At 34.7% G+C, this 27,728-nt stretch overlaps 1 protein-coding gene across 2 annotated transcripts in view; it reads right to left on the minus strand.

Moving 5' to 3' along the window:
• Window positions 1-882: 882 nt before the first annotated feature.
• Window positions 883-27,728, minus strand: part of LOC149415500 (uncharacterized) — a 75,973-nt gene continuing 49,127 nt past the window's right edge. Inside the window, exons 1-11 of one of the 2 annotated variants that reach the window (XM_089642682.1) lie at window positions 19,930-20,251; window positions 18,419-18,501; window positions 15,770-15,954; window positions 13,251-13,375; window positions 11,283-11,335; window positions 10,574-11,002; window positions 9,836-9,969; window positions 9,216-9,344; window positions 8,564-8,709; window positions 8,160-8,257; window positions 883-7,479 (exon numbers count right to left, since the gene is read on the minus strand). In XM_089642682.1, coding sequence (XP_089498808.1) covers window positions 7,276-7,479; window positions 8,160-8,257; window positions 8,564-8,709; window positions 9,216-9,344; window positions 9,836-9,969; window positions 10,574-11,002; window positions 11,283-11,335; window positions 13,251-13,375; window positions 15,770-15,954; window positions 18,419-18,490 — 1,575 coding nt within the window. In that variant the 5' untranslated portion in view covers window positions 18,491-18,501; window positions 19,930-20,251 and the 3' untranslated portion in view covers window positions 883-7,275. Of the gene's footprint in view, window positions 7,480-8,159; window positions 8,258-8,563; window positions 8,710-9,215; window positions 9,345-9,835; window positions 9,970-10,573; window positions 11,003-11,282; window positions 11,336-13,250; window positions 13,376-15,769; window positions 15,955-18,418; window positions 18,502-19,929; window positions 20,252-27,728 lie in introns of those variants that run through there. The other variant, XM_089642681.1, reaches the window with a different exon arrangement.

Here is a 27,728-nt window from a genome sequence, read left to right on the forward strand (position 1 = left end):
GTCACGAAGCCGCACCACGAAAGCTAAATTCTCAACATTTTTCAGGAAAAACACATTTCTGTGTTTCAAAATATCATACGTAATGTGTAACAAGTGTTTGGAAATATTAACATCTACGTTGACATATTTTTCTATTTTATCACATGTCATCATAAACATATCTTCATTAGATACTTTACATATGAAGAGTAATTGGGTCATATCTCTTACATACATCAGGCTTGTCCACAAACGAAAACCATCAAAAAATTTGGAGGTAACCTGCAAAACCTCAGTCTTGGAATATGCCACAAGAATATCGAGTAGGGATTTTAGCACCACCTTTGAATGTATGTAACCACTTCGGGATCGTTTTCCTTTTCTATCAAAAGTTATTGTCAAATTGGCCCAGGAGAAATACACAAAGAACAATCCAGTCAGCAGAATATTTTTTCTTTCCTCCGTATCCAGGGTGTACAAATGCAACTTGACAACTATTTCACCCAACTTGCAAATCCCGCGTTGGACGTTTGGCAGTAAAAAGGGAGACACATTTAGGTTTCCCGTCAGACTAAAGACATTTAGTGGGCAGTACCCACAAACCTCCGCGACACGCTCTTTCAGCCGTGACCGTGACTCCCCACCACATCTGATCAAACTGCTATTGATTGAACCCATCTTTTAATAAAATCTCAAGACGTTATTTTGGGGCTGTCAAAACATTAATTGAAAATAGAACACGAATTGGAAAATAATTAATTTTTTCATGTAAATAGGTACTTATTAGGCTTAATGCATGTACGCATAAGATTCCAGATGGCTGCTATCTAATATTCACACCTAAATGAGCAGAAACTGACGTAAAGTCATAATAATGGAGACACAGAAAAACAGCATTTTTGTTGAAATGAATAATTTATTAATTCTCGATATGTACAGACACAATTCTTTTGTTATCATAAAGGTAACGAAATTAAAATCAAATAGAACGCTAGGGGCGGTCAGCGGGGGACCGCTTACCAAAGCTGATAACGATATAACAAATAACAAGATAGAGACCGGAAGAGCCGGATCACTAGGGCTCTCGGGCTTTACGTTCCGGCCAGATTATATAGACTTAGTATATTTATTGCTATGTATTATAGTGTTGTACATTAGCTCTATATAACACAAACAAATCAAGGAAGAAAACCAAGTCAATCATAGTACACGTAAACATATATTATATGCATTTATCTTATACATTGAATAATTAATTGTGAACAAGATGGAAGACACAGCTCGTGACAGTGGAACCTACAAAAGACATGTTAACTCTAATGATATCTCCTTCACTCAAATAGAATTTATAATATAGTCAACATTTGGCACTAAGAGTAGGACCTCGCAGGCCTTGGTAACTTCATACAAGATGTTGCTCTAAAAATAAAATATCCAAGTTCAACCAATTGTGTAATTACCATCAATCAATTTTATTGACTTATTTAAGATTCCCCCCAGGCTAAAGTGAAAAACACTAAATTATCTCATTCATAAGAGGAATTCAAAAATATTACGGAAGTTTCAATGGGTCATTGATTTAGAATCACAATGTTCGGCACAACGAAAGGTTTCCTAATTATTTCACTAAATTGCTCCCGCTCATTTGGTCGGTGAAATTGTTTGATTCTATAAAAGATGATTAAATCTACAGATTGGCATTGGTGACCTTAAAAGTTTTAACGGTTTTAAAAAAACGTTTGTTGAAATCTGCAAATGCAATTTTGAAGATTGGTTTTAAAATTTGAGTTTGCAAAAGAAAAACTTGGGACTCCCAAAATATATATTTGTCCTTTTCCATTGTGAACCCTGACCCATGTAAATAATGCATAACCACAAACAATGCAATGATTAATTTATTATTGGCAGTAGAAGTGGAAGTAAAATCATCCAAAATACAAGAAAATCATTGATATCTAGTAAACGAAGAAGCCGTGTACAATTTAAACCGAAAAATGTTTTATACACACGTATAATATATTATGTAATGTTACATTTCATTCAAAAATATATGTCATATTTCTATGAAACTCAAATGAGAACATTTTAATATCACTTCATAAGCAGGCTGCAATATTGCTGTTAACTTTAGAATCACGTGAAGAAGACAGATTTGTCTTACATACTATCAAACATTACAGGGGAGTTTTAAATGTAAATATAATTATTGTTATATGTATATTGTATTACTTTGGCATTACGATACGGATACACTACTGAGGGTGGATTGTGGCGAGACCATACAAGGGAGTACGATTGGTGGGATGTTAAATATTCCAAAGGGGTTCACTATTCACTTGCATGGTCTCGACGTAACAGATTATAATATGTGTATTGTGTAGTATTATGTAGCCATGAGAATGGCGATATTCTATATAAATCTAAATGTATAAGTATTTCTATAAGTGAGGTGTACCAACTAATGATTTTGAGTTCAGAGTAACACACTGATGGTTGGTTAATTATCCCTTTCGAATTATTTCTCGTTGTATTACGGGCTAAGTACAATCTTTTTATTAACCCCAAGAGCAATTTTGGGAGATATTTCTCCGAAAATCTCATTTCGTATTACGGTGAGAAATGATTTGAAGTTTCAAGTTGAGTGGTAATTACAGTTTAAACAATAAAAACCGTTGGTAAGCAGCTTTAAACGCAACAAATTTCTGAAATATGTTAAAAAAATCGATTGAAAAATATTTGTCACGCAATCAGCATTTTGACAGTTCGCTTAAGAGAAATACATTGCAAAATATCAGAGGCTCTTGGGGTTAATAATCTCATTCTAATTATTTGTCATTGTATTACGGGCTAGGCACCATCTTCGTCATTAAAGTATAATATCAATAAATGGGAAAACAGTTTTTAAAATATGGAAGCCTGAGTAACATGGATTTGAAGATGAGCGAGTTATAAAAGGAATAATTTAATTGACGTACATATAATTAGAATAAGTTTGACGGGGAAAGGTTCCTAGTAAGTTCTCAGCCTACTTTAGTAGTTAGTTAGCTACATCCTGGCGTCTACCACTTATCTTAAATGCACCTACGTGCTTGAAATCTTTATTCTAGTGATTGTTTCCATAACTTACACCCTACGAATTATCATTATCAAGGATTGTAACGAGAAATGTGACTTTGCCCCGGGAGCCTCATCCCTTAGGTCTCCGCCATTAAAACGTACAGAGTAGCCCTACTATTTAATCCCATATTCATTATTTTAATGTTTCCTCTATTTATTTTGACATCCTTATTTCCCTATTGTTTTCTCATTAATTCAGTCATTTTTTGGCAAATGTCAACACTGCTTCACATGAACCTTAGAAAGCTAGTTCTATAGAAATATTTCATTAATGGTGATTGACATTAAATGTCCATTATTATTTAATACTAACAAGACAAGTATTTTTATTACAATGTTCTTAAGATTATAAGAATCAAATGGTATTGAAGTTGAAGAGACTTGGGAAACAACTTATTTAAGTGTGACCATGTTCCAGACAAGTTCAGGTACGGTTTCAAAGAAGCGACTTGTCAACCAAATCTTCTTTACTTTGTCCTTATTATTAAATGAAAATCAACAAATCTTTTATAATATATAAGCAATCTGCAACATGATACAGGTTTGCGAGAATTTGTCATGTTTTGCACAGCATATTGGCAATAATTAAAACAGTTTTAATGCAATTCAATATAAATCTCAAAATTCATTATAAGCTGTCATGACTTTAAAAATTTCCGAAAAAAAAGTTGGCAACTTAATGGCATTTTTTTTTTCCCAAATATTAGTCTCGGAGGAAATATATTTGTGTATAAAAAGTACCAATCTTTTTTTTAATGTAAAATAAGAAAAGTCACTGCACATTACTGTTATTTAAGGCCTCTGCTCTGCGCAGAAAGAGTTGTCTGTCTAATATGATTTAAGATTTTCACGGCAAAAAGTATTTTTGTTATTTGTTTTTGGGGTGTTATGCCGTGTTTCGCTAACTCCTTCTTTAGCCAACGTTTCGGACAGCATTGCAGTGTCCATCATCAGGGCAGATGTGTTATTGTAATAACAATAATAACACATCTGCCCTGATGATGGACACTGCAATGCTGTCCGAAACGTTGGCTAAAGACGGAGTTAGCGAAACACGGCATAACACCCCAAAAACAAATGACAAAAAAAAAGTTGTCTGTCTGTACGTTGGTTTCCTTTAAAGCAAGGAAACGCTACTCTTTGGCTAAAAGAGATAAGATATCTCCCTACGCTACTCTATTATCTCGAGGCTTGCACTCACGACTGAACGTCAGGACGTGCAGGAAACAAAACAAATCAAGTCACAATCAGAAAACATAAAGATTATACTAAGGCCTAGGAATAATTCAGTTACTTATCAGGATTATCATAATGGTGTTGTGTTGCATTATCTCTTCTCTTCCTTCTCTACATTTCAATAGCCGTAATACCAACGTTATTATTAAACTAATATTACTTATTACCAATTCAAATAATATTATGCAGCTGTAAGCGCTCTCGGACACGTACTAAAGCAAAACAATTAAACCTATTTAGTATTACCTTCTGACTGATAAATAATATTCATAATAAATATACAGGGTGCCAAGAAACACTTTGAAATGTAAATACGATAAATATTTGTGAATACAGCCGCTATAAGACATGTATTTGTTTACATAAAGTATTGCTTTTTCATCACTTTTATACAATATAATATCTGGTGTATTTTCCTTGGTCGATTTACGACAGTCATTTACATGTTATTACACTGACAACCCAAACCACCACCACCACATTGAACCACAAAACATATTATTTATATTCTATTATTCCTACTTCAGTTTGTATGGGGCGTAATATTATGCTTTGTTATAATGTTAATTCCTTTGAGGAGTGCCGCGCATTATTATTCAATTTGAGCTAAAACTTAAAACATACAACTTTAAATATAAAATCAGTAAAATACAATTAAAACACTTCAAGCGGCATATTTGTATAGAAATCACTTAAACAAAATGTATTGACCAGATGTCAATTTTTATTAATTATTTTTGTAAATTTAGATTTAATTGAAAATTGAGATACCCTAAAGTTCAAATCAGCTACTATTTATAAGAATTCTATACAAATAAGCGGCCATTGAAAAAGGAATATCAAAAATTAAATTTCACACTCCATATAAGTAAAAAAAAAAAAAAAAAATTATTTCCCGAAATTCAGTCAATTTCCCTGGCGTAAAAGCGGGTTATGTTATGTTGGTTTAAATTTTAAATTGAGGATTGTATATTAAACTGTTCTTATAAATTACATATAAATTTAACAATGTTTAATGGTGATGAACAATCATTCTGACTAGAGCCATTCATTCCAAATATAATATAATAAAAATAATAAAAAAAAACCCCTCATAATTAGTTATAGTCAACTAGGAACTAGGATATATTCTTTTTTGCTTAGTTTAATTTACCATAAGTTTGGAGGATATCTACCAAAAGGGGTTTTCTTTGTGATGAAATAAAACACTAATCCTAAATAAAACCAATGCAGCAAAAGTCACTAATTTAATAACTAATAATTAACTCAATGAAAAAATCACTGCCAGGAAGAAGAAAAAAAAAGTATGCCTAGAGGCACTAGGAAAAAAAAATAGTTCAAGTAAAACCATAAAATTAAAAAAAAAAAAATCATTAATGAAATCAAAATAACAAGCTTAGATATTTAAAAAAATAAATCATGCAATATTCTCCTTATAGAAAACTACCCAAACACCAACATCAATCAACCAAAATTGCAACAGAATTCTAGCTGGGTATAAACATACAGAGCTTGAATTCAACTTGTACGTGGCCATCTCCATGATAACATTTTTACAAAAGAAATTAACACGCAAATATGAAAAAGATTATATGTGGCAACATTACCATAATTAAATTATGGTAGGTACTCTTAAATGAGATTTTTTGTAAAGATTATTGTGAAAGGAAGTGTCTAAAAAGGTATGTATATATATTAAAGATACAGTTTTAAAAATGTTAACATTGTGGAATAGTAAGAATACATTGATATAAAAACATTATATATCTATCGCACATACAAAATATCAAATAAATACATTTTAAAATGTTTACATGAATATACATTTTAAAATAGCAATCCAAAGAGAAGTTTGTAAAGTTGTTGTTGCTTTGCAAATAGAATATTCTACAGTTGGAAGCGACAAAATAATTATTATTGCAGGAAGAAACAGTTTACATAAGAAAAATATGCAATAATTAAATAGGCAATAAATAGTTTCCACCTAATAAATACCTCGTACATAAGCGGGGTTATGTACCACCTAAATCCACTAATATATTATTTATCTCGTCCGTCCATTCATTTGGCAATATAAATACATAAAAACTATATAAAAGATTGCTTATCATTTCCAGAACAGCACCAAGCGAGCGGATCTGATGCTAAAGGTTGTTCCTCGCGCTTCCTCCCTCGTCTACCGCCAGCGCCGTCCACGTTATCACTAACTACTCTCCCGTCAAGTTTCTACAGCGTTATCCATTTTGGATTGTTTTAATAGACCCTGTTTCCAGTCCGGAACGAGTGGCCCGTTTCATTCCTCCTCCAAACAATGTCTCCCTATAACACTCTCCCCTTTTTAAGGCTTAAGGCTCTGAAGTCTATGAAGAATACATTTACATACAAATTACTCTCTCCGCTCCTTCCATACACCTCGTGTTATATTTATGAATCAGAAATTGACAAAAGGCTGAAGATTATTGGGAAGGATGTTTCTATCTTACCACTATCTGAATAGAGTTAGTTTGATATTAAAAGAGATCGGATCGCGGAATTCTAAGATAACCAGAAAATATTCTATCAAATAATCCAAATCGTAGAGAAACCCGGTTTAACTTACCACTCTGCACATTATTTTTATAAAAAGATTACCATTTTATTAATTGTTTCATATTTCAAAGGGAACAATCATTATAAAAAGTTACAGGCCTCGATAGAAACATTGATTTCTTTAATCTCAAACAGGTTAAAAAGTTCAATCCATAAATACCACCTAGCGTGCAGGGAAAAAGGGAAACTGTACCCGTCCAACTAAATTAAGAACTTTGACAAGACTGCTACCTTTTGCTATCTTCATCACTCTCAACACGTATCGGTAATCAATTTCATTAGATTTTTACACATAATTTTGAAGACTTTGTAACAAATTGAAGGAGTTTAAAGGTTGGGGCCTCGTGTCGGTGGTTATTGGTGATGGTGTTTGTTGGGGTGGGGATGGTGGTGGTGACGTGGGCGTTTGGGGGCGCGCGGCAGGTTGTGGTCCTGCAGGCCCGGTTGGTTGTTGTTCTCGCTGCTCCCCAGCTGGGGCGGGAGGCCCCCGGGCTGGGGGGAGGGGGATGGGGCGCAGCGCTTGGGGGGCATGCGCAGCAGCCGTGGCCGGTGGGGGGCCTATAATATAAACATTTATTAGATTATAATAACACTGCAAATGACATGGATACAACGAAGATGGTCTATGAACCATTAGGAGTATGAATCAAGGCTACAATCGTTTAGCCATATTACTGCCAATCTCATCTAAGCACAGCAGAAGCCTGCATTTTTTAAAAATGTAAGTACTTCACTAGAGTCCAAACTGCTCCCAACCGTCTGGGGCCAGTAAGACTGCGGTATGATGTGAGGCTGAAGGTAGTGGTGAGAGGAAGGAGATGGAAAGAGGAAGGTGGGGAAGTACCTGACTATTCAGATCAGGTAACCAAACTGGCTACAGCCATTTCAAGCTACATTTCTATTGTGAATGGTAGTCTTACACCAAGGTGGTACTGAAAGTATCTTCTACTCTGGAATGTGAGACGTAAATATCCTATATATTATTTTCAATGAATAAATTGTGAAATAACACAAATTAATTTTAAAAAATTTACTTGTAAACGCCAGGATTTGAACCCGTGATCCTTGGTTTGCTAGTCAAGAGCCTTACCCCTCGAGCATGGAGGTAATTTCTACCTACACACTGTGTTTATCCGTTCATCCAAGCCACGTAGCATTAGTACTGGCTAGGAGTAATGTGGGATAACTAGAATGTTTAGATTGTGGGGGCAGACAATGGGCGATGTGAAATGGTTTACCTGCTGTATTTGAGGAGTGGTGTGCACCCCGGCCAGGTGTAGGAGGGCTTCGGCTGTCTTTCGCTGCTCATCGCTGGCATAGCCGGCTTCTGGTGATGCTGAAAAAAGTCATTTCATTCCGTTAAACATGTAGTTCCAATTTATATGTATTATAGACAATGACTTACAAGAAAAATATATCTAATTTAGTGAATTTTAGCCATTATGTATTTTATTTATTTTATAGCTTATATGCATCATTCTATATCCACAACATTGGGAATAGGATGGTGCATATAAGCTATCAAATAAATCAGATATATTTTGTGGGAATTTGTGACATGGGAGCTTTAGCAACTAAACAGTAATAACCAATGAAATAAAGGTTTAAAGCAAAGGGAATAAATAATGTGGCGGTACAGTACCTCTTCCATTAGCAGCGCTGTAAGTGTGGTCCTGGTTGGCATAGCTGGACACAATAGAGGGAGGCAGCACCCCGGGCCCGTGCTTCAACGCCAGAACCATGGCAGCCACCACCACCTCATCCAGGGAGTCGCAACTGTCGTGCCCGCTGCAAACAGAGCTTAGCTTAGCCTACTTACTTACATTTTAATGACATTCATATGTGTGGTTTGTGATGCCAAAGTCTGACCATTATTAGCTTATATTTCAAATACTAATTTTATTTCTTCATAGTTATAAAATTTTCATTTCGATCAAATGGGACGGCGATAAAGGTGAGAGATCTAAAGGTGGGTCACCTGTGGCGTTGCCGCAGTGTTTTTGCTTTCCGTGGCTGATGGAAAACATTTGTGTAAATGTTCAAAAAAACACAACATGCCTGACATAAGTCTGAAGTCAACGAGTTTAGCAACGTGTGGCTGTGTAGGAACCTCAGCGCAATCATCGAGTATCGGATAATTGCATATCCCTGCGGAAGAAAGCCCTTCCTGTACATATTTCCTATTAAACAGAGAACTCCTAGAAGCGTATTCTATACCCAATTGATGTTGTCAATTTACATAATACCTTTCTACTCCTAGGCCCCACACGTGCTAGTGGTCTGTGTGTATTTACCTGAGGGCATCAGAGGTGGGTGTCTCGGGGGGCTCGGAGGCTGCAAGGCGGCGGGAGAGGAAGGGGAAGAGCTGCGGGTTGGGGGCCCCCTTGGGCCCACGGATATTGGTGACGGTCGGTAACCTGGAACTGACACATCTTATTAGGAACTTCGTTAAATTAATCAACTTAATTGTTTGATGTTATCTCGTTTAAGAGTGTATGATGTGTGATTACGAGGTGTCACACCGTATTCTCTGTTTTTAATGTAAATAGAGTCCCGATTGCTCCCAATCGACCGGAGCCAGTGAGAATATACGGGGAGAAATAGGGAAGAAACAGGAAGTACCTTAATATTCAGATCTGGTCAAAAAACACGGATAAAGCCATTTAAAGAGGTGTTTCAATTCTGAATGGTGGTCTTACATCAGGGTAATACTAATAATATTTTCCGTTCTAGAACGTGTCACAAATATACTATTTATTATTTTAAATGAATAAATTGTAAAATAACACTAATTAATAAAATAAAATTTACTTGGCATGCCAGGATTTGAACCCGCAACCTCTGGATGGCCATACCCCGGGATCATAGTGGCCATTATGGTTGCAAGTATGTAGTAAATATTAATATAGGGTACCTGTCCTGTGGAGTGGGGGCGGGGGTGGGCTGTGCGGGTGGCACGCAGGGGTGGAAGGGGGAGCGGCTGAAGGCCTGCAGCAAGTTGCTCCTGTACTGGTCATCCACCATCCACAGGGATCCTTTGCCGAGGCTCTGGAAGGAGAAACATTTCATCAAGTTCATCGTTCATCGATAAATCCACGGGACATCAAAAATCAAATTCTGAATTAAAAAAATTCCATGTAATTCGAAATTAAAAAAAAAAAATAGCCAAAAATCGAGTCCTTGGCCGCCCTTTCAAATTTGTGTAGGTTCTTCGCAGTAAATTCGTAATAATAGGACTTATTCCCCCGTAAATCAAGTTTTCGCAGCCGATTACAAATGTACAAATTATTTTACAATTTGTAATCGGTAATAATTATTTTTTTAACCCCTATAAATAATTCGAATTAGGGCGAGTGCACTGGCAAAAACCCTACCATCACTTTTGATCCAAATTTTTACATTAAATGAAATTTTTTTTGTAAATCACATTTCTGATGCTATCTGGAAGAATGTTGAAAATTGTTGTGGCGAAGTACTAAATACTAAGGTTACGTTGACCAAAAGTAGCATGAGTTAAAGGAATTTGGAGTATATCTTTGTTAGTTAGAGTAGAATGTATGTTTGTAATATGAGTGAGGATTATTTTAACATATATCTTCCAAATGTCAAACACAATTACAATTTGTTGCAGAGTCAGGTAACAGATACTCACGGGGGCTTTCTCCACCTTCTGGAAGCACTTGTTGAGGGAGAGGTTGTGTCGGACGCTGTTTTTCCATCCGGCGGGGGCGCTGCGGAAGTAGGGGAAGTGCTGCACGATCCACGCGTAGATCTCCTTGACAGGCAGTGCCTTGTGGGCGCTGTCCTCGATGGCCATGAAGATGAGGCAGCTGAAGGAATAGGGGGGCTTGTTTTGTGTGTGCACCAGCGGGTTGTAGGCCACGTTGTGGGGGTGCTTCAACTTGGAGGCCGACCCGTTGGCCTTGGGGTGGTAGCTGGGGGTGTGTGCGGACTGTGGGGGGGTGAGCGGGGTGTGCGGGGGCGAGGCCGGGGGTGGGGAGCTGCCGCTGGAGTCGGCAGGCTCCCAGGTCGCTGACTCCTCCTGGTAGTCAGACGTGGGGGAGGGTTCAGACTTCACACTCTGTAAAACAGATATTATTATTACATTGTGCTACCTAATTTCCTTTACAGTAGGTCAAATCAAAGTCAAGTTCCTTTTATAAAGTTAACCAAGCTTCCCAGATATCTGAAGCTTCTTATCAAGGTGAAACATAGCTACTAGATTATGCGATCTAATATTCTAAATTGTTTTACGGGAAGACAGGTCAGCAAAAACCATTTTATATTTATAGAATGTTGCAAATTGGAGCTTTCAAAAAATTTACTTTAATAAACATAAACAAAATGAAAAATAGGGTTACCTGTGCTGAAATAGGCCTGAGTTCGTCATTTTCCGTTTTGCTGAAGTTAATACCTAGAATAAATTAAAATTGATTAGAATAAAGCAGAAAAGGATTAGAAAGTCTAATCAAATTAAAATAATGTAATGTTTTGATAAAAACAGCATAACTATTTGAGCGAAAGCTACTCAAATTTGGGTAGCACCGCTAATGTCCTTGAACAATAGATACCCAAATTTGTTTATTTTGAACTTCTCACAATCAGTTAAAACGTTTAGTCGCTAGCTTGATCAAGCTTCGACAGAACAAAAGATGTCACTAATGTTCCTCTCGTGGAATATTCCATGTAATGTTTTTAACAATAATGAAACATTCCCTAAATTATTTAAGGTTATATATAACTCATGAAATTTAAAAAGGAGAAAACTTCATAACTTGGTTACATCATAAGGAATGACAAATACAAGAATACCCATCAGATAATGGGAAAGATTGATGTGAATGGTGCAAGGGAAGAATGCAAGAGGAACGGCGGCGTGGCGCTTTCATACTAAGCTTAAATTTGGATCTGAGGCCAAAATATTGAATAATAATTCTATGTTTTTAAGTTAATAGGCGTAGCAAATATCTATAATGGATATACGCTACTTTGTTTATTTGCGTTTTAAAATATAGGCCAAAAATAATTCAATTTTAATGATTGTGAGATAACGGTAAATCTTGTCCAACTTACTATGCATATATAAAATCTTGCCCAACTTATTACATATGCATATATAAAATCTTGTCCAACTTACTATGCATATATAAAATCTTGCCCAACTTATTACATATGCATATATAAAATCTTGTCCAACTTACTATGCATATATAAAATCTTGCCCAACTTATTACATATGCATATATAAAATCTTGTCCAACTTACTATGCATATATAAAATCTTGCCCAACTTATTACATATGCATATATAAAATCTTGTCCAACTTACTATGCATATATAAAATCTTGCCCAACTTATTACATATGCATATATAAAATCTTGTCCAACTTACTATGCATATATAAAATCTTGCCCAACTTATTACATATGCATATATAAAATCTTGTCCAACTTACTATGCATATATAAAATCTTGCCCAACTTATTACATATGCATATATAAAATCTTGTCCAACTTACTATGCATATATAAAATCTTGCCCAACTTATTACATATGCATATATAAAATCTTGTCCAACTTACTATGCATATATAAAATCTTGCCCAACTTATTACATATGCATATATAAAATCTTGTCCAACTTACTATGCATATATATAATCTTGCCCAACTTATTACATATGCATATATAAAATCTTGTCCAACTTACTATGCATATATAAAATCTTGCCCAACTTGCTATACATATTTAAAATCTTGCCCAACTTATTACATATGCATATATAAAATCTTGTCCAACCTACTATGCATATATAAAATAAAACATCGAAATTTAAACAATAATATGTATTTCAAAATGTGAACCAAGTCTTTGCTATCTTCAAATTGTTGAATTTTGTGTCGAAGAATATTTTACCAAAAGTAAACTATATTTAAGCCCATAGAACAGGATCCTTACATTTAACGCACAGGAAATGCAGAAGTTTTAGTTTTTTTTTTGTAACGATTTGTGCGAAAATTTTAATTTTTTTTTTTATAAAAGACTTACATTTTTTTACAAATAAAACATCACTAAATGGCCCAACACTAACTTCAGTTTATGGAGTCGCATTACAAATGTAGGCTTTAATTTCGGAAAATAATTTTATATTTGGAGTGTGGTGAGTACAACGTAATTTTTAAAAAAAATATATGTATTATTTTCAAAGATATATCCGTTTAAAACAAACTCCATTTTCACGAATTGGACTCTTGTTTTCGCCTGCATGAAGTCAGTTAACTGTTGACGATAGCCAACTTCCCATAGAATAAGTTATTTGACTTACTCCTAAGTAGGTTTCTGTCCTGCAACCAGGTGAGGCTGGTGAGGTCGTTGTCCTCTCCCTGGCCGTCTTCTTCTGTCTTCACCTTCCTCTCCGAGTCCATCCCCTCCTCGTGGTAGACCTCACCACTGGAACACAAAACACCTCAAGTCAGCTATTGTTGGTATATATGGGTGAATCGTGGGGCAACCTTGATCATCACAATAACTTTTTTTTTGTGAAACCTGGATACAATGACGCTTCAAAAACGTGTGACAATTTTTTTTTTACCTTATTTATTTTCATTTCTTTACATATATTATACATATTAATAGACAGTAAATAATAACATAATATATATTACCAAATTGTATACACAAGAAATGAAAACCCACTAAGGCACTGCCTGAGTGTGGGTAATATAAAACCATTACTATATTTCAAGTACCTAAGTATAATATATATAAGTAGAAAAAGTTTTTTTTTTGTTTGTTTATAGTTATTATAAAAGTAAAGAGAAAACATTATGTACAATAGTTTATAAAGTTTTAGCAAGTGAGTTGTAAAAAGGATCAATAAATTTATATAAAAAGCGTTTCAATATCTGCGTCATTCAGCCATAATTTTACCTCCTTAACATATTCTATTGTTTTATTTATCATTTGAGTTTGTAGTGGTAGAGGGTTAAATGTACGAGGACCAATGAAACTGCTATGTGTCTGCATTAATTTAGTATTTGTTTGGGGGGTGTAAAATATATTATTTGTTCTTTTGCTCATTCTGTTTTCATTTATTTTGAAATTATTTTTGTTTTTAAATAAATATTTCATAGTTTGTAATATAAATAATTTACAAATGTTAAATAATTTAGATTCTTTGTATAATAGGTCGGTCGAGAATGTTTTATTTTTGTTATATATGACTTTAATTATGTGTTTTTGAATTACATAGTTGGTTTCCAGCATAGACTTGCCCTCACATAAAATCTGGGAATCATTTCGACGAGCTGGAGGCAGAGAACGTGACCATATTTTTGGCACCAGAAGGGTTCGAAAGTGCTTTGAATAAACTACGACATCAGTCGTTAGCTGACCGCCGAAGAGCACACATTGAAATAACCAGACCCTGTGCAGAAAAGTAAAGTTCGCTAAAGTAAGGCAATGGTTTTCAACACAGTCCACTGTGGAACTTATTTGTGCAGGACCTGAAAGTCTGTTTTTAACCGAACCGCGTGGTGTAAAATGAGTGAGGTGGGTAAATTATAACATATTTGTAAAAGTGTTTAACATATTAAAAAATATTCAATTTTGGAAACAAGCCCGAACTTTTGTTTACCAGATTTTGACATTTGTAGTTAAATTTTTTGCACAACCAGCAATTTGTGCGTCATTGTAAAAAGGACTAGTAATTGGTAAGCAGATTTTATTTTCGAGGACTAAATAGTGATTATTACAATGCGAGTCGCCTGCATACTGATTCGTTCATTTATTAATTTATTAACGGAAATCACAGAAAGGGAGACAGTCATGCCGCCTCCTCTCTCCGTGCGATTTGGTTAGCTCTATCAATTTGAATGTCTATGGTTTCTAGTTATATTAAAACATATCAATGGTTGCATACTGATACTTCAAACAGAGAAAAAATGTTACATTTCTTAATCCTCAATGATTATAATAATTTTGTACCATTTATATTGTAAAGATTTATATACAACTACTTGTATATTCAAAGTCACTATTTTTTACATTGTTTGGATTTGCGAAGCGACATAATAAGATTATAAAAAATGGTATATAAAGAGGTCTCCACACTCCGAAAAAAAAAAAAAAAAATTTGTACACTATGTTTTAAACACATGCAATAAATATAATTTTATAAAAAGTTAATTCATTTCAAAGTTGAAAATTGACAGTCACCCCATTTGACAGTACTATATTGTACAGCATCGATCTAATATTCTATTTGAATGTACATAACATTCATATTATGATTGAGTCATTTAGATACCCATTGACCTAGATTGCATATGTAGTCGGAAAGTCAATAGCATTTATATATATGCAGATATCGCCAATATATTTTAACCACACCAAATGTTTATAAAACAGAACAACAATAAATAAAACATTTATTTCTGTCATATTATAATTTATTAATAAAAATTCTATACAGAACAAAAATAATGTTAGGTTAGGTTAGGTTGGATTAGGAAGACATGGCACTGTCAAGTGAATTAAATGGTTTTTTAGTGTCATGTTAAGAGATAGAACAACAGAAGAGTATGTACGAGACAATGTATGAATGTGAATGAGGGTATGCTAAGACAGATTTGTTTAGCGGTCTGTCCTCTCGGTTAAGATATTTTTTTTTCAGTTTTATGCTTTTTCATGTTCTGTCTTGTCATTTTTAGTTTCATCATATTTTCTTTTATCATTGAACCATTATAATGTTACCTGGTGAATAAATCATGGTTTTGGCCGTGCGATCGAAACCCGGCAATATTGAAAAGTTTTAAATCTGCAATGGATGATAATATAAGTTACCTGGTGAAGAAGTCGGGGGTCCTACAGCTGCCGGGGCTGGGGGGCGAGGGGGGCCCGAGCGCGTCGAAGTTATCGATGACGGCCCCGCGCACCTCCAGGCGCTGCAGTGAGCGTCCCGCGCGTGCCACCTCGCGCTGGATCTGCCGCACCACACGTGCCGGCAGCGGCCAGCCACCCACGTCGGACTGCAAACAAACATTTAGTTTTATTTGAACATTTATAATAATAATATAGTAATATATGCCGCAGTTCCCCAAAGTTCCAAAGCTCGGTTGGATTCTTATTTGGAGAGAAGAAATTTAAAAAAAATCAGTTACTGTTAAACTTACTGTGAAATCAGCAGAATGCTACCTTCTCATTAAATAATAATATATTTATTTACTGTTGTTTTACATGTAACATTGATGAACTAAGCTCCTGCTTACAACCTATTTATAGTAGATTATAATATAAGCAGGTACAAACTGCTATTCTGAGAAGATAATATTGCACAATAAAAAATATTAACTCGTGGGTGAAAAGCAATTAGAAAGAATCGAATTAGAAAGTTTGAGTAACATCAACTTTTTTTAAATGAATTAAAGTCATTATAGTGAATAATAGATTGTTTTATTGTCCACTGATGCCCGCATGTTTTATCCAAAAAAACACAATTTTTCTTACTTTTTTTTCAAAAATAGAACAGTATTGCATGACAATGCTTTTTTGCTGATAAATTATAGCAAGCACAGAAGAAAAAATAGTTTTGTGGGGTAACATTTATTTGAATAACATCTTTTTAAATAATATGTAATTCACATTTGGGAGACGGGTATGGGTAACCAAGACCTCTGTCTCATTTGGGAGGTGGATATGATAACCTACACCTCTAGTGACTTGGCAGGGGTGCCCGGTTTCATGGGTTAAGTTTTTCTAGGTCTTGGTGGCGGATGGATCTCCCCACTTACTGCGTGAGGGCTCGTATCGGGAGACACTGGTTGAGGGAGATCATTTGACCTATCAACCTCTTGTCAACTGCCAACAAATTATTTTCATTATGTTTTCTAGCTATTTTTAATATCATGTTTATCCAATATTAGCGAGATGTCCGTCAATTTGTAACTCTCATTTCTCGATCAGAAGCAAAAGGACGAGTGGTTCGATCCTGTCGTGAGGAAATATTTATACATTTCAAACATTTTAATTTTTTAGTATAATAAGTAGGCTCCGAATGAAAATTGTACTGTCTATATATTGGCAAATCTATGGTTAAATAGAGGACTAATTTTTCTCATACAAAAAGCCCGAAGATATCGATCTAGTGAATGGTTTATTAATGGTTTACACAGTATAATATAGCCGTGCTCATTCACTAAAAAGATTTATGCATTATTAACTTATTTCAGATAATAACTCGAAAAGTATTATAGATATGACAGTGTGTTTTTGTCGACTAAAGAGAGGCAACAAAACAATATTACTGCACAATTAAGGCGATGCACTACGTAGTAATTTAAAATCATGTGTTTTTGGTTTGAAAATTTGGTCGCCTAGAAATGTTTCAGATACTTTAATTAAATACTGCGAGTAGAATACATCCTGGCCTTTGAAATAATCGAGTATTTTTTACATAAGTCTTTTTATAAGCCCAGAAAAAAATAATTTATAAGGCCTATGAAAACTGCTTTAAAGTTCAAAATCTCCTACTTACGAACCCATTTTTGGTTATGGTTTTATTGTGTAATGTGTCAAATTAAGTTATTTATAAAATGATCGGAAAACATTTAAATATTTATGCCTGAACATCCACAAAATAAAATAAAAGTCACTTTTTTTCCTTTTTTTTTCTTGCCTAAATCAAAACAGCTGGATGGTGTTAAGCGGGAATTTAAGCCTTATCGCCGTCTACGTAAGGAGTGTTATTGATGGCGGCTCGATTCAAAATATTACACGACGTAGTGCATCGCCTTAAATACATTACATTAAAGACCGAAAAACATTTTAATATTTGTGCCTGAACATCCACAAAATAAAATAAAAGGCATGGTTTTATTGTATAATGTGGCAAATTAAGTTATCTATAAAATAAAAATAAAATAAAAGACACTTTTTGACCATGTTTCTTTCTTGCATAAATCATAACAGGTGGATGGTGTGAAGCGGGAATTTAAGCCTTATCGACATCTACGTAAGGTGTGTTATTGATAGTGGCTCGATTCAAAATATTACACGACGTAGTGCATCGCCTTAAGTCAAATCACATTTTTTTGCTTTTTTGCAGAATATCCACGAATTTTTCACAGGAGGCACTAGAGGAAATTATTTCCCTCATGTCGTATTTGAGGATGCCATGTAGAGGGTCTTTTTGAGGAAAGGAAGGAAAGAAAACCTGAATCTAGAAGATACCCATGTTGTAGGAGGAAGGGAACACAGGCCGGGATGTTGAAGCGACTCATCTCGTGTGACAAATGTTGGCTGTGTATAAATGAGTGTTTCCTCCGTACACCGGTGTCAAAGGCATCAATATCATCAGTACCTCGAATGATCTTCCATTAAAATACTGGTAGAACAAGATATAATTTAAAATTAAAACAAGCATTGGGGCTTGGCAGGTGTGAAAATAATGAATAATAACTACAATGCGTAAGGGGCTGAAGCAAGTTGGCTTACCTGATGCGAGCGCGGAAGCTCTCTGGGGGCATGTGCTCGGCCGGGCGCCACGATTTGACGCTCTGGGGCCATTGTGTTCACTTCTGGAAAAATAACAAATAAACATTGTTAATATCATAGATAAAAAGAAAGCTAAAATTGGGTTTTTACCATTTTCAAAACCTAACCTAACATTTTCAAAATTGTTCCAGATATTAGATAAACATATATTAAGGTGAAAGTACCATTAATATTGATAAAATATGTAAGTAGCTACCTGTTCAAATTCAAGATTACCAAAAATTTAAAATTATCAGAAATATATACATAGGTACAGGCAAATCATAAAGAGGACACATTTGAATGTATGGTAAATATTAACCTAACCGTTTTTAATAAGCACAATATAGGGAATTTACACTTCGTTTCAACATAATTACTACAAGAAATAATTAATTACATTTGGAGAGATGTTAAAAGATGCATTAAAGTTCTATCAAAAGTTAAAAAAGTCATTTTGGATTTTTTTTATAATGGAGTGATATTTGGGAAAGTTTTTTTTCAATATAAATAAATGACTTAATTTACCCAAACTAAGAACCTAATAACCTTTTTTGTGCATGTAATTAAATGTTTATTGTATTAATTTTTTATAATAAAAAAATTACGCCTAAAAGTGCGGCAGTTAGGTAAATAATTACCAAATGTATTATTTGTGCACCCGATAGTGTCGAAAGTTTTTCGAACTAGTTTTGAACACCCGGCCGTAGTCCCCTCTTACCCCGTAAATGCCCAGAGATACTGGGTGCATAAAGACAATTAAAAATTCCATTTAAATTTCTATTTATTCACGATTCTATTCAATAAATTTTCTTTGTATGTTTCATTCTTCAGCTTCCAACAAAAATATTATTAAATATTTTTATATCCATCCAGTAAACTAAGAAAGGGTATATTTACATCCAGTACTCTAAGAAAGGGGAAACAATATTCAGTAGGCATGTATTTAACCTACAAAATAAATTACACTAATCTCCCCACATTTTGGAATAAAGTAATTATTATAGATTTATATAAATATACAGTTTGGATTAAAAAAATAGCAACATAGTTGTACATATTTTTATTATGTTATTGTTTATTACAAAGTTTGAAAGTACCAAATAATCGAGTATCCCACCCATCCAATTATAGTTTACATTATTTGATAACATTTTTCCAGTGTTTATAATAAATACATTGTTTATTCGATTCTGTTAAATCCACGATTAATAAATAATAATAACAAGTTTTGGCTAATTTATATGTATAGCGTCGTTTTCGTGAAAAATCACCTCAAGGACGCTTATAAACAAAAACATAAACACAAGAACAATACTTCAAACAATAATACTAACAATCTAGCTTGAAACTATGTAATCTAAAATATACCAGAAATCAAGAAATGCAGGTATAAATAGAATTTTATAAATAATAGCACACGCTCACAATTCGAAAATGTTTAATAATTTAGAAATAAATCACTTGTTTACATGTTTATATTAGGTCATCGTGACGTATTTCGATTTCACTCGTATTGTGATCTGTGATGGCGAGCGCGTCATCACATTGTGACGCAGTTGTAGAAAACGTAAAATTTTCATCAAAAACTTAGCGTTACACTAATGACAGACCCCAGAAAATGTTGTAACAACTCATAGCAGATAAATTATCTGGAAAAATAAGTAATATCGAGTCAATTATCGTTAGAAATCTTTAAATTCGCGGTGATAAACATGGCGCTTTTTCCGCTAAATCCCGCTTTTTCCCCGTTCAGTGTTGCCAACTGCTGAGCTGCTGGGTGCCATTTGTATTTTGTACACACAGCGACACAGCACTTGAAAAATGGAACTGGACAATGCGAATTGAATAGCGTATAGAGAGAAAAAGGTCAGAGTTTAGCGGGATTTATTGTAAAGCGGGCGGCGAGCAAAAAGAGACTATGCATGCACAGGCCTTTTTACAAAGCGCTTTGTTATCTTTATGACCCTTGCTACTTTCATAGTTTCACAATTTAATATCACGATGGTCATCTGGACTATGTAAAGTAGGGGTGAAAGTAAAATGAGTACTGCGCAAAAAGGGTCAATGCAATCGTCATAGCATTAGTTTTATCGCGGAGCTTGTTTTGCGCAGTTTTTGCGTGGTGCCACGTTTGTTAGAGATGGCAGTCGGTGGGGTGCGGACGCGGTTGCCGTGACAACAGCCTTGCTGCAGCGGCGGCGTACAGGCGTTGCCATGACGACCCGCCTCATACGTCATCGTCGGCCTGGGACGACAATGTCTCGCGCTAAGACGAAAGAACAACGACTAGTGGGATGTGTCGCATTCAGTTTTAAAGAAGGTGCAGGGTATCGATTCTCCAATCCAGGCCGCTCGCAATCGCCGTAGAAAGTACATACATCGGTCGAGGTTTTTATTCTTGAGTTTCCCCGAAGGTTACATACTTAATACGCCAAACGTCATTCCACTCGAACAGCGAGTGGGTCGAACCACTCGGATTGGAGAATCGATACCCTGGTCAATGGCACTTTTTAGTCGCGGGAGATACTACTTTAGTTAGATAACGCGGATTAAAAAAAATATAATGACCCTACCTAAATTTCAATATAATAATTCCAAAGTACGACTGAAATGAACAGCTTTCACAGATTGATACAGATAAATTTGTTACCACTGGATATATTTGGATCCATCGCTCGTTAGTTCATCTTTCGGCTTCCTGCAAAGTTACGTGTGTCAAGATTTATAATCTAGGCGCCACTGTGACGTATGAGCAAGGTATGCATGTCCATTGTCCGTACATAGAGCCGTGAAACAAGTTAATTAAATACAACGCATCCTCGCGTCATAAGAATTCTAGTGTTATAATTTTAGAAGTCAATAATCTAAAAACAAACGACGCAACATCGCGTAACTTTACAACCGGCCAATTTCTGGATGTTATCCTTTTAAACATCTTATACATAGCTCCGGTACTTTCGGAGGGGAAAGAGATGTCAAGCGGAAGGTTAAGAAGTACACGATTATTATGTTCAGACCCGGTTACTACACAGCTAAACGCATTTCTTAACCCTTAAATGCATATTGTTGCAAAACTGCAACATATCGTTCAAACCACCTTTAACTCTTTGGTGTATACTTAATGCATGCCGTTTTAGAATTATCAAGTTCGCGGTAATATATTTTATCGAGTGGCATCACCTTTTTTTTTCTTTCGCGAATGTCAAATGTCACTTTTTCTTTAACAAAGTGAAGATTCTCTAAAATTGGTTGGAGGTTAGAATTACAGTTTAGTTTTGCTGTTATTATTTTGATTTTCTTAGGTTATTTTCTTAGATACAATATGTACTTATATGTAATAACTCGTATTTTTCCGGTACACTTTTTTTTTAATTTTTTTTTTCATACGTAAATTGGTCATATTATTTTTTATTAAATACATGGTGTTGTAAATCTGCAAAAAATTTTATTTCATCAAATATCATTAAAAAATTACAAAAAAAAAAATTCTTTATATTTCCTTGCATACGCATATAAATATCTACAAAATATTTTTTTTTCCAGAAAAATTAATAAATCATGCATTTAAGGGTTAATAATGTAAGGTAATCTGTCACCAAGGTTATATAAAAGTTTTTATTACTGTACAAATCGCCAGTGCGCCCCACTGTGGAATTTGGCAGCCACCTCTGGTCTGGAGCCCCCAAAATACTTGGGGAAAAACCCTCGACTCTTTTTGTTAGATTCCACTATCTGAACAATCTTTAGAGCACAGTCGTCAGGCGGGAATGCTGTCCTTGTTCAACCGATATTTCAATGGAAGAACTAGCTTCATTGAACCCTTTGGCACTGGTCGGGAACATTGATTTGTCACATGAGAACGGGTCGTTTCTACGACTCGTTCTTAAGTTCAACAGCTCGGCTGTGGAACGATTTGTGGACTAATTTGAAGCTTATTGATGCTTCCGGCGTCTCTTCAAGACCCATGTTCACTCCTTCCTCTCCTCAAAAAAACCATCCACACAGCATCCTCAAATATGACATAGGGCCTGAGGGAAATTATTTTCCTCGGGATCTCCTGTTATTTTGCTTTTTTTTTCCTCTTTGGCGGCCCTTAAAAGATCACGAGATGAAATAAGAAGGCTAAGGCAAAATGATTTGTGAATATCATAACATAGGCAGTGGCGGCCGGTGGTCAAAATATGTGGGGGTTCACCGGATTACAACATTAAGTCATAAAATAAATTAAATAAAGGTAGATAGATACCTATTTATAAAGAAGTTCTATTCTCTGCTCCTTTTGTTTAGCGAAGACCTCTATCAATGCAACACTGATAGTGCGTTCAGTCTGTCCTGGCTCAACGTGTTTAAAAAAGATTTTATTCTTTTTACGTTGAGAAACATCTTTAGCTTTCAACTGAGGTCATTCCAAAGGTCATGAATGGTGCACAAAAGTTTTAGTAATTTCACAGTCTCGGGAAAGTCTTCTAATAAACAAGTAGATACTATAAAAAAAGTTGTAAAATTGATAAAGCGCCGTTAGCTTTTGAAAAATCGTCGCGGGCGTAAATTGCACAGAGTTTACCTTTTACTGATCTTTATTTAGGAAGTCATAAGTCATAAGCGTCACATTTAAATCATGTTCTGGGAAATTTGACCTGTATCGATTTTTATTAAATAGCTCATTATGGTGTTTAACTTAGGCACGGTAGCCTGAATCCAATTGCATTCTGATGTCAACTTTTCCTAAAACCTTTAAGCTCAAAACTTTTTGTAAATGTAAATGACAAGAATTATGTTTTTTGATTTTTTCAGAAAGGTGAGTTACATCAGTAACACCGCTGATTGTCCAAACTGAATCAACATCGTAAATTAAACACGGAAAACAAAATAAACTATTGAATTGATCACATGCACAGAGCTACGAAGCTTTGTTATACAATGTTTTGTTAAATGATCGAGTAAACTTCTTCAATCCAGATTTTCACTCTTGTTTTATTATGAGTTCAGGTTTTGGGTGGAACGGCATTTTTTATTATCACTTTGTTTTCAAAACTCGACCTATTGTTTTTAATGTATTCCACATTCAAACTCATTCTTAATTTATACTTTGAACAAACACAAAAGTAATCATAAATTAGTATAACCTGCAATTGATATGCCTTATTAATAATTGATACACAAGAACGATATAACCTGCAATTAAACATCAAAACTTTCGCAGAGTAAGAAAAGTTTTAAATTCAACAGATAATGCCCGTACCCGGCAACGGCGAGTACTGACTAAACTGATAATGAGTAATCTGACCATCACTCATCTCTTAATGACAAGTTTTATCATGTATGCTTGTATCGAAGAAGCGGAACATTCGCTGAAAAATAGCAGATGGTAAATTGAAACCACGGTATCGACAATAATATAAAACATACGCGTTTTAGTTTAACTTTCTACTGAATAAACCGTTCCTTCTGATGTGGTGGTAAAACCCCGAACGCCGTTCTTGATATGGTATTATTTGCAAAGAATAGTATGAACTGGTATGTACCCACGCTTTCGACTGTTCCACAGAATATGCGACAAAGCAGTTAAATTTTGGATCGCAATCGAAAACGAACTGCTACGAACATAGGTACAAGTCAAAGTCGGTCTGCAAGTTAAGCGCGCCTAATAAGTAGGTACCTTTTGAATGAGATATTATAAACGAACCGAGTTTCGTATTGTGATTAGCCATGTCGGAAATCTTGTTGGTTGTTCGGCGCTCGGGAGCACATATTAGCTGGCCGCCACTGAACATAGGTAGGTATCTAAATTTCTCCTGAGAAGCGTTGTATTATTTGAAACAATGCGGGAGGAGTTTGGAATCATTAATCATTATCTCACAACAGATTAATGAAGCACTACATTATTTAGAGCCGGGATAACAGATGTCTTACTACGTCACTCGGATTAAAGAATACCCTCCCGGGATAAGGGTTGTCGAATACTAATTATTTATCAGTTGTTAGGGAAATTAATAATCAAATTCGCCGAATTACACCATACAAGGGTTTTAATCAATTTGTCTGAAAACAATTCACTAAGCTTTTCATCTGCTATCATCACATTAATAAATAGGAAAGATACTATCTGCATACCCCTCTAGAAATACCTACTTCAGGATCGAAACGCTGCTTAAAAAAACTTGAGCCGTGTTTGGTGACTAGATCTGAATAGTCAGGTAGTACTGTACTAAAAAAAAAACTGCACTCAAAACATGCACTACTCAATTTTAAAGAAAAATATGAGTACCTTGCTGAACAACACACCTACACTACAAGGACGAAAGCCTCAAATCTACTAAACATTCCAAAATTAAATACATCTTTCGGCTAGAAAAACCACTATTTCCATGCTATAAAATTTTATAATGCCCTTTTTATTGAATTTAAAAACACCATGGATATAGAAAAGTTTAAAAAAGACATCAAATTATGGCTACCTAAACATGAAGATGAGGAAATCATTAAATTTATGAAGTAACCCCAACGCAACCTACAGACAACAAACAAATACTTTTTGCTTAATTTATTTTATATTTTGTGGGAACCAACAAATTAGAAGATGAGGAAATCATGATCAACACAAATACAACAACCTACAGTCCACATCGGAACAGGAATACCTAGTAAGGAGGACTGAGAACAAACTACATCACTTTATATTTTTATTTTACTTAATATTGTATCTTTTTTACTTTATTTTATATTGCCATTAAATAAAAAAAAAAACTTATGAACCTTCATTTTCCTTCCTCACTCCCTTCGGCCTTACGACTTACCCCAATTGGGGTTGCCGACATTGCCACAGCCCCACCGGCTCTGGACAGTTGGTATTCATAAAAAAATAACTTGTTTCATCTTTCGAGAGTCAAATTTTTATTTTAAAGCTCTATAATAGCGGACGATAGAATTCGCTTAAGAGGAAGCTTCAAACCAAAAATGTGTATATTCTTGGTATACCTTATATTGTAGGTAATAGGCATTAAAATCGCTCGACAAATGGAGTCTAGAATCGTTCGATTTCAAGCACAAAACTGTTTTTTATTTATTTTGTAAGAAAGCAAAAAAGTTAATCAAGTGAAACTGTCACAAATAATCTTAGCTATAATACTGTATTTTTTTAAAAAAATTGTTTCCTTTACGCGTTCATACATTTCTATTGAAAAAATATTTGTTTTAGTAGTTTTCATTTATATTTTTATTGAGTAATTTATTATTTTATTTGTATTCTACTCAAGCGAAACGTTAGAAAAACCTCCAATTTATCTAAAGCATATTTTTTGGTATTTATAATGTACACCAATTCGTTATAAAGATTAATCAAAATAGTGATTTGGCATTAAGCTTCGCCTTAACGGGCTGAAAGTACGTTTTATCGGCTTATAAAATCCAGACAGAAAAACATTTGCAAATTGTATTATGCCGGAGCTCCGGTTTGAGAGTTTTACTGCTTTAGAAATGACGCCAACAGATTTTCTGCTTTAAAGTCTTAGTTGTCTCTAGTCTTCACAATAAAAGTGATATGTTTTATTTCATCATTTAAGCAATTATATGATTTGTTTGGAGATGTTGTCATTCAGAAATTACCTAGATTGTAAGTAACTTGTAAGCAATTTCGTCTCGTGTCTTGAAAAAAATCAAAAGTGATTATACGCGCTTTGCAAATTACTATAACGAAAAACAAACGTTTATATTATTATTGGAATCTTGACGATAAAAATTCTTCAGTATCCATTATTCCAATAAATAATATTCTTTTGAATTCTATGGAATGCGCTATTTTTGTTTTCCTATTCATAAATTCCACAGATTTTATCTTTCCACACAAACAATAAGGTTGATAGAAATTTTGGTACATACACAGACAGCGTAGAATAGGCATAAAAATGTGTTAATCTGAAATAAGCAACAAAAAAAGGTTGGATGGGGACGGTGCATTCTTCAAATCCTTAAGGCCCCGTAGTAAGCGTTCAAAGATGGTTTGAAAGGGAGATATGTAAATACGAATGTTAGAGGGAGCGCGCTAATATAAAAAAACGATAATTAGCGTAAATATTTAATAAAACGCGACTCATTTGAAATAGAGCAAAAACCTCTCGACAAATGCTTTAGATGCATTTAAAGATACACTGTGAATTTTTACATGCCTATAACATATTAAATTACAGAACAAAGCGTATTTTTAATAATTTTCGGAGCTTACTTTGCGATTTTTTTTCTATCGAGGGAATTTCATATAATCTTAAAATATAACGTTTTTTTTAAAGTTAAAAACTTAAAGAGTTAACGAAATCGGTAGAAATTGTGTATGCGAGGGCTCGATGAAGCCTACAAAATTCGCCTGCGATGCTAACTTACATATATGTATATCCGCCGAGATCCAAAACTCAAACATAAACAATTAAGATTAGGAAACGTTCTCAACTCAGGCGAAATTACTAATGCTACGTATACATCCGCGAGCCCAATTGCCAAACTGAACCTCAACTTATGGGAAAGAAACCGCAAATGTCACGAAACGCCGCTTGCAGTTGATTCGTTCCTTTCCCGTAATTCGTAGTACGGTTCGCGTTTCGGTTCGCAAATGTATACGTACCCGTAGTTTCCCGGTTCTCTAAATGTTAGTGAAAAACGGTGACCGGATAACTCATCAAAATGACAATTCAACACACCTATAAACAGTGCTATAAAGTTATGAAAAGTGACGAAACAAAAACTAGGTTGGGTTAGGTTACATATTATGTAACTATTTAACCTAGTTTTTGTTTCATCACTGTGTGTTGAATTGTCATTTTGAGGAGTTATCATAGAACCAGTGAAAACCCTATCAAAATCCGTTGCGTAGTTTAGAAGAACTAAGCGCACAAACAGATAGTGACTTTGTTTTATACTATTTAGAGATTTAGTCACACACAGTACATAATGATAGAAGTGATAAGGTATATTATACATGGTTAACGTACCTATTATGTATGCCCATACAATATCTTAGTTTATTATATTTTTCTTTTATACAACTTAAGCATTTGCATTTCATAAAAAATTGCAACTTCACTTCCAACATAATGTTCAAGTTTCCTTTTAATTTTCATTACGTCAATTAATAACATCATAGTGAATTAATAAGAGTTTGTGCAAACAGTGCAGGTCGAGAATAGAACGGGAATGCACCGAGATGCATTGAAAGGTCATACCATCAACTTGGAGCAGTAATGCATCTCAGCGGCGCCAGCTACCGACTAACTGCATG

The sequence above is a fragment of the Hesperophylax consimilis genome, chromosome 18 (genome assembly GCF_061612785.1).
Source record: "Hesperophylax consimilis isolate HC1 chromosome 18, BYU_Hcon_1.0, whole genome shotgun sequence".
Lineage (NCBI taxonomy): Eukaryota > Metazoa > Arthropoda > Insecta > Trichoptera > Limnephilidae > Hesperophylax > Hesperophylax consimilis.